Source organism: Ursus maritimus (genome assembly GCF_017311325.1).
Source record: "Ursus maritimus isolate PB19 chromosome X unlocalized genomic scaffold, ASM1731132v1 scaffold_X1, whole genome shotgun sequence".
In the NCBI taxonomy this organism is placed as follows: domain Eukaryota; kingdom Metazoa; phylum Chordata; class Mammalia; order Carnivora; family Ursidae; genus Ursus; species Ursus maritimus.
The window spans coordinates 72,916,294-72,924,183 of NW_024423319.1; the positions used below are offsets into that span (position 1 = coordinate 72,916,294).

The window sequence follows — 7,890 nt, forward strand, 5'->3', positions numbered from 1 at the left end:
CTCTCTGTCAAATAAATAAATAAAATCTTTAAAAAAAGAAAAAAAAAGAAAATTATATAATTTATCCTAGAGGTTTCTTTTTTTTTAAGTAATCCCTAAGCCCAATGTGGGGCTCGAAATGACAACCCCAAGATCAAGACTCACATGCCCTACTGAGCCAGCCAAGCGCCCCTAAAATTTGCTTCACATACACGTGTGTGCTTAGTTGATGGCCCCCAAATCTTTAACTCTAGTGTGGACTTCTAGCCTAACTTCAAGTTCCACTTGTTGATTACGTATCTTCAGCTACATGAAGCTAAATTCATGTATGTTTATAAATTAGCATAGCCGGACCTGAATTCATCTTTCCCCCAATATGCGACTCCTCTTTTGCCATCTTGGCTAATAATTTGATCATTCAATCAGAAATTGCATGCAGAGATCTAAGCCATCCACTTCTTACCTCCTACATCCAACTGACCAAGAACCCTGAAATATTTTACCCAAATGATCGCCATGTCTTCCCAACTAATTACTAGCAATGTCACACAATGCTTAAATGGCGACTTAAATGGTGACTGCTCTAACGCCCAGCCTCTTCTGAAGCATCCCCCTTGCTGCCAGACCAACAAATCCAACCATCTCCCTCAGTTAGAATCCTTTCAGTACCTGCCCTCTCCCCTCCACACATGCACCATTTATAAAGATAACATCTGAATTCCCTGGTGGGATATACAAAGCCATTCATATGGTTCATATGGTCTCTGTTGTATTTCACAAGCCCATACAGGCCACCCTCCAGCCACAGTCAACTCCAGGCCATACCTCCAAATAGAATATGCTTTTTCAGACTTCGTGACTTTGTGCACCCTATTCACTGACAAACAAGCCCTCCCCTCAGTCCGTATCAGGAACACCTATTCAAGACTCAGGTCAAGCATGTCCTTCTTTGTGTTTCTGTAGCATTCAGCACTTACCCCTCCCCTGGTATAAGTCATATTGTTTCTTGTGTACCTGCTTGTCTCCCCCTCTAGATGGTGAGTTCCTTGAGGGCAGGGACTAGAGGTTTTATTCGTATTTGTATCCCTAGCCCCCAGCACGGGGCCTAACATTTTAATAGGAGCGCCACATAGGTTTGTTGAATAAACGGATGAATGGGTAGTTCTCAGTCTGAGCAAAGCTCTGACCTCTGTTGCCTTACTCCTTCTGCAACAATCAGTATCTATATATCCATTAGCCCCACTATTGTCCACCCCTCCTCCCAGCAGTACCAAATACCCTAGCCAAAATTTCCGTTACCCAGGCAGTCACAGGAGGCTGGGTCTGGTCCAACTCGAAGGGGTGGAACACAGGACAATGGTCTCAGTGTAGGTCCTGACCAATGCCAGTGTTGAGATCAGAGTCCACCCCCAAATCCCAAAGACAAGTATTGCTGTCCTACTTATTCAGAAGCTAACCTTTAGTATAGCAAGAGGGAAACCTATCTCAAGATCATTCCTTTAAGTGTGACTAGACTTGACAAGTGGTCTCCCTCCTCAAACGCTGAGCCAACAAGGAGCACACACAGGCACAACAAGATACTTCTGCAGTGATAGGAGCAAACACAGGACACTTATCTGAAGCTCTCCACGCTGAGAGTCAGGCCCCGCATCATTGCCAGCAAGCAAAGAACAAGACATAGTTTCTTTTTCTAGTTTCTTTTTAATAATAATTTTGTAAAAGCCAGTAAGCAGCTACAGACACAATTGAAAAGTAGACCACTAAAAATAAAAAAAAAAAGATGAGAAATAGCAAAGACACATCCTTCACTCCACAATAAATACAGAGCTGTTAGTGGTCCCCCACCAACATCCCGTGGGAGCCCTAGCTTCCTGTGTGCTCACGGGTACTCTCCATTATTGTGCAGGGAAACCAGACAGCATTCACGTGCGATGATGTCAAATCGAATGTGTACAGGCACTGCTGAGATCAAGGTCTACAGTTTTGGCCCTAGACTTGAGTGGGGCTTGGTCATTCTTAACCTCTTCCAGGCTGTGCTGGATACCATAGCCGAAGTAGATAGCAAACCCTAGTGGGGAAAAGTAGCTGTGAGGTAGGGAAACAGTGACCTGTCAAAGCTTCATAGGTCTCCCTACATGAGACCAAGAGGGAAAAGAACTGGGGTAGGACACCCAAGAGGACTACTCTTCCCGAGTAGATACCTACCAATCAGCATCCAGACCCCAAATCGGGCCCAGGTGCCAGCTGTCATCTGCATCATAAGGTAAATATTCACAAAGATGCTCATGAGCGGGAGGAGAGGCAAAGCAGGTACCTGGGAACAAAGCAAAACCTTCTTTGTGTATACCATGAGGCGACCTAGAAAGAGGTCCCTAACCTACTCGGGCCAGGAAAGGGAGGGCCCAACTCCCACTCAGCTTGTGTATTTCAATTCCCACTCATTTAATGTGCCTCATACAGGACTCCAAGGATACACAGCTTGGGGGAACTAGAACTAGAAAGGAAATACCGAGGGTGAGAGAAGTCGTCTTTGGCCTAGGTATCTCCTGTACCTTTCCTTCCTTGTCCAATGAAAGAGTATTTATGAACCCTATCAGACCACAAGGCATCTGGAGCCGATTCTTCTGAGATGGATGGACGGGCGGGTGGAAAGAAAGGTCATTTACCTTAAAGTGCAGGGGAGTGGAACTCTGTGGCTGTCTCCAGATGACCCCCGTGATCCCAGTAATGAGCAGCAGCAGCAGCACAACCACTGCAGTCCACACTGGGTCTCCAGAAAGCAGTGGGACGGGCCACTGGGCCAACACCAGGCAAAGAAGAGTCAGCAGCAGAGCTTCAAGGGTCAAGGTGAGAAACAGCAAAACCAACTCTTGAGACCAGCACGTGAAGACGTTAGGCACCCCATTCCAAGGAAGGTCACGCTGTCTCTAGGTCATCCTCAGCCACCAAATGCCACACACCCCCCCACCCCACCCCCAGACCCGTCATGCTGACCTCAAAACCACCACCCTAGAGAAAAATTCCACTGCTCACCAACCAATGAGGAACACACATAGACAACTTGGCCCGAGAGTGGAGTGGGGACGGAGTTGAGTGGACAGAAGAGCCCCTGGAGGGTCAGCTTCTCTGCTTCAGTGATCTTCTCCTCCTGCAGCTCCACCTCATCGTCCTCATTCTTCAGCTCAGGCTGATACCTGAGGCAAGAGTAAGAAGGCAGGATTAAGAACAGCCCGCAGGGGCGCCTGGGGGCTCAGGTGGTTAAGCGTCTGTCTTCAGCTCGGGTAGCGATTCCAGGGTCCTGGGATCGAGTGCTGCATCAGGATCCCTGCTCAGCGGGGAGCCTGCTTCTCCCTCTGCCCCTCCCCCCTGCTCATGCTTTCTCTCGCTCTTTCTCTCTCAAATAAATAAATAAAATCCTTAAAAAAAAAAAGAACAATCCCTAAGCACTTTTGCCATCTTCTCCCACGCAGCTTAACCTCCCTCATCATCATTAAGGGTACGAGCTCTTTTTGGCAGGCTGGGCTGGCCATGTTCCTCAAGGAGAGTCAGGATAAGGCAGGAGCAGATCCCCATCACTCCTCATCCAGGAATAAAAAAACCCAATCCTGGGGCGCCTGGGTGGCACAGCGGTTAAGCGTCTGCCTTTGGCTCAGGGCGTGATCCCGGCGTTATGGGATCGAGCCCCACATCAGGCTCCTCCGCTATGAGCCTGCTTCTTCCTCTCCCACTCCCCCTGCTTGTGTTTCCTCTCTCGCTGACTGCCTCTCTGTCAAATAAATAAAATCTTCAAAAAAAAAAAAAAACCCAATCCTACTTTACAGAGGGAGTCTCACCTGAGGATGAGAACACAAATAGCCACCAGAGAGTAAGCAAGTAGCGTCCCAATTGACATGAGGTCCACAAGATCAGTGAGTTCAAAGAGGAATGCCATGCATGCTGAAATTGGTGGGCAGAAAACAAGAAATGAGAGAAGGGAAGAGCACAGTTAAGGGAATTGGTGAAACAACTAGGGGAAGGGCAAAGCCGGTTTGGGTGGGTGGGTTGGTTGGTTGGTTGGTTGGTTTTTACCTGCAATAATGCCAGAGACCACAGTGGCCACAACGGGGGTGTGTGTGCCCGTGTGGACCCTGGCAAGGACGCGGAACAGGAGGCCATCCTCTGCCATCGCATAGATCACCCGAGGCATGGGGAACATAGAGCCCAACAGGCTGGAGAGAGGAAGGGCCGGAGTGGCATGAGTTCGCTGCGGTCTCTGTCCCAATGCAGCCTTCTCCTCACAGCCCTTTTAAGGGCTACTCGCAAGCACTGAATGCTAAAGCCTGAGACTCCGACTGCAGAGAACAATCGTTCGCCACTGACCTGGTAGAAAGCGCACAGAGGGATCCAATAGCCACAACGTAGCGGGCCGGGGCCCAGCCAGTATAGAGAAAGGCCTCAGGCAGGGGACTCTCGGGCTGAAGCTGGTAGTAAGGCATCATAAGCGTAAGTGCCGAAGAGACACCAAAATATGCCAAAAAGCAGACGAACAGTGAAATCACAATGCCCACAGGGATGGAACGCTGGGGATTCTGAGCTTCCTCGCCTGCAGGAAGGGGCACAAGTTTCCGAATCAGGGAAGCAGGCCGGCTTCTCTATCCCACCCCCCCAATGTGCATGCCACCTGAGCACGCACTGTGCCCCAGCTCCCGACAGAACCACAGTGACTGTGTTACCAGTGGTAGCAATACAGTCGAAACCAACAAACGCATAGAAACAGGTAGCTGCTCCACGGAGAATCCCCTCGAAGCCGAAAGGCACAAATCCTCCAGAGCCCAGAGGGCCCAAGCTGAAGTGGAAGAAAGGGATGGAAAAGGTAAAGGTGTGTTCAGCCACCTCTGTGCCTTTTCTCTAATGCCAAACTACTCAGCCAGGTCTTTGAGACCTCAACTCCCCATTCCTCCTCCCCAACCCAATCCCTCAGCATGGATCCCCCTGGCTCCCCATCATGCTCCCAGCTCTGCAGCTCCCAGGAGTGAACCTCCTGACCTATCGGTGTCATTGAGTCCAGCTATGGTCAGCTTGTAGTCCTCTTCTGTGAGTTTCCAATTGTGTAGGTCCCCCTTAATGAAGCCAGAGACGATGACAAAACCGAGAACCAAAAGGTTCACCACTGTGAACACTTTGGTCACTAGGGCTGACTCACTTGCCCCCAGAGCCAGCAATCCTGTGGGAAAGAAGCAGTCAGGACTCAGAAAAGTCCTCAGTCCAAGCTTTGTTTCCCGCCTCTGCGCACACCCTTCCTGCCCAGCTTCTCTTCTTTCTCACCATTATCGCCTCCACCGAGCCCATCTCAGGCTTGGTCCCTCCCAGCCCTACCCCCATCAGTTAGCCCTGTGTCTTCCCTCACCGGTGAGCAACAACACTAGGCCCAGAGCAAAGAAGTCTGGATATTCTGCAAGGACATGGGGAACATGCAGTGAGATGCTCCCCCGCAGGGTCTGAGAGATGTGGTTCCCAATGAGGTTGTCAAACGCCGAGCTCCAGGCCCGGGCCACACTGGCTGTACCTGGGGGGGCAGAGGGAGAAACACGGGGTCAGGGGCGCCTGGGTGGCTCAGATGGTTAAGCGTCCGCCTTCGGCTCGGGTCATGATCCCGGGGTCCTGGGATCGAGCCTCATGTCGGGCTCCTGGCTCAGCAAGGAGCCTGCTTCTCCCTCTCCCTCTGCCTCTCCACCTGCTCATGCTCTCTCTATCTCTGTATCTCTGTGTCTCAAAAAAAAAAAAAAAGAAAGAAAGAAAAAGAAACACGGGGTCACGTTTCCTTCCCCCCTCCTCCCTCCCTGGAATCCGGTCACACAAATACTCCCTGCTGTTTTCACCTAGTCTTTTTTTTTTTTTTTTAAGTAGGCTCTACACCCAACGTGGGGCTTGAACTCACAACCCGAAGATCAGGAGTCAGGAGTCAGGATGCTTCACCAACTGACCCAGCCAGGTGCCCCTAGTCTTACTTTTTAAAAACCAAAACCAGTCAATTTAGGACACCAGGACAGAGATTAGAAGAATGAACAATTTCTCCACACCTTCAACCCTCCCAGCCAACCCCCCAACACACACACACACACACACACACACACACACACACACACACATTTAGGGGTGCTTAAATCCTGTGAATGTTAAAGAATCTATCCCTTCACCATCGCGCGCAGACTTCCGGGCTCAAAGCCCCTTCATTGGCTGTGCACAGATCCCTCCCTGCCCCAGCATCTCACCTATAACATAGGAGAGGATGAGGTTCCAGCCAGTGGTGAAGGCCCAAAGTTCACCCACTGTGACATAGCTGTAGAGATACGCAGAACCAGAACGGGGAACTCGGGCACCAAACTCCGCATAGCACAGTCCAGCCAACACAGAAGAGAGAGCGGCCACCAAAAAGCAGATCACAATGGATGGTCCTGCTTTATCTTTGGCCACCTCACCAGCCAGGACGTATACACCTGCACCCAAGGTGCTGCCCACACCCAGGGCCACTAAATCCAGAGTGCTCAGGCATCTGGCAAGGCGAGTCTCAGCCATGCCCGGCTCCAGCGCACGTCTGCGTACCAGCTTTTGACCAAATCTGCGAAGTGCCTGCCACAGCATTCTAGCTGGAATTGAAGAGGATTCTAAGATCTGGTGAAAAACAAGACAAAAAGCCCTTCAATAGGGCTCATTATCCCTAAGCTCTAGGACTGCATGACAATACCCACTCCACCAAGCAATGGAGCGATGGGGGGATGGGGAGAATATTGAAGGGACAAAGGCAAGTGTCTTCCTCTAACCTCAGTTTCTTCCTTAACAAGTAGGAATAACAGTAGCTCACAGGCTTGTAGAAGGACTAAATGCAGAAAAGACCTGTGAAAGCCCCCTATAGTAAAGCGGCCTGGCACCTCGTTAGTGCTCGGTCAGTACCAGTCTCCTTCTCTGACGGGGAAACTAGGGTTTATCCTAGACCCCTACCCAGAAACCACGGAACCTAATCTGTGTCCGTTCCCTGGCCTGTAGCTCCTTGGAAATTCAACAGAACTCACCCCAGGAGCGGCCAACAACTCTGGGCAGAAGCCGCTTCTCACATCCACTACCCACGTTCCTTTTCAGTGCTTACCCCAAGGGCTACTTAATGGGCAAGGTTCCTAGATTGCCGGGAGGGAGGGGCAGGGGAGACCGACCTCCCCGCAGATCAAAAGTGAGCACCGCCTCGATTCCATCCCTACTCACCAAGCCCACACCGCGTAAATCGCGCTACTGTCGCCCAGGGGAGTAAGCAAATGTTCCGCCACTTCCTCCCGCCCTGCTAGGCTGACCAGCAAGAATCAACAGTGGGGCGGGGCTTCGACATCTAAAGATTTGGAGATGCACCCCGAGAGGGACTCCAGGGCAGCCCGAAATTGCTTGCAAGAGAGAGGGGTTCCACCCTATGCCCCCCAACTCAGCTCCCGGATTCATCCAAAAATGGTCTGGGGCTGAGGTGGGGACGAGAGCCTTGGCTCCTGGGGCCGGGGTCTCGTCCAGCAACAGGTCACGGCCGCGTTGATGCAACTGCTTGCTATGGTTGCCCGAGAATCCTAGGTATGCCCCGACCCTCGCCATCCCCTTCCGACACACGTGTCGGCCCCCAAGGCTTACCGGAGAGCTGTTGCAAGCCCAGGGAGAGGAGAGTCTCGGGTTGGGTTGGGTGAGGCTGAGTTAAGCCGAGTTGGGTTGGGGCTACCGACTTCGGTGCTCAGGCTTCAAAGCTCCGGCTTGGGGTCGTTGCGCGCCAAGCGCCCCCTTATATATATCGGGAGGCGGAGCCGGTAACGTCATGGAATCCCACCCCCAATCCTCCCTACACCACATAGACACACAGTCTCTCTCTCTCTCTCTCTCTCTCTCTCTCTCTCTCTCTCTCTC

The 7,890-nt window shown here is 51.3% G+C and overlaps 1 protein-coding gene across 1 annotated transcript; it reads right to left on the bottom strand.

The window, feature by feature from the left end:
* Window positions 1-1,660: 1,660 nt before the first annotated feature.
* On the bottom strand, window positions 1,661-7,798 carry SLC7A3 (solute carrier family 7 member 3). The gene is made up of 12 exons (XM_008712262.2): window positions 7,624-7,798; window positions 6,231-6,630; window positions 5,366-5,524; window positions 5,005-5,182; window positions 4,692-4,804; window positions 4,339-4,561; window positions 4,048-4,187; window positions 3,813-3,915; window positions 3,013-3,173; window positions 2,646-2,812; window positions 2,185-2,293; window positions 1,661-2,047 (listed from the first exon to the last, which is right to left on the bottom strand). The coding sequence occupies exons 2-12, from the start codon at window positions 6,598-6,600 to the stop codon at window positions 1,917-1,919; spliced, it is 1,854 nt and encodes a 617-aa protein (XP_008710484.2). The 5' UTR covers window positions 6,601-6,630; window positions 7,624-7,798; the 3' UTR covers window positions 1,661-1,916.
* Window positions 7,799-7,890: the final 92 nt, after the last annotated feature.

Bases quoted from the DNA above. Each gene is read 5' to 3' on its own strand.
- SLC7A3 (XM_008712262.2), bottom strand. From the start codon at position 6,600: ATGCTGTGGCAGGCACTTCGCAGATTTGGTCAAAAGCTGGTACGCAGA. The intron at 3,916-4,047 runs GTAAAAACCAAC...CACCAATTTCAG, and splicing joins GGTCTCTGGCATTATTGCAG to CATGCATGGCATTCCTCTTT. The intron at 2,294-2,645 runs GTAAATGACCTT...CTTTGTTCCCAG, and splicing joins CCACTCCCCTGCACTTTAAG to GTACCTGCTTTGCCTCTCCT.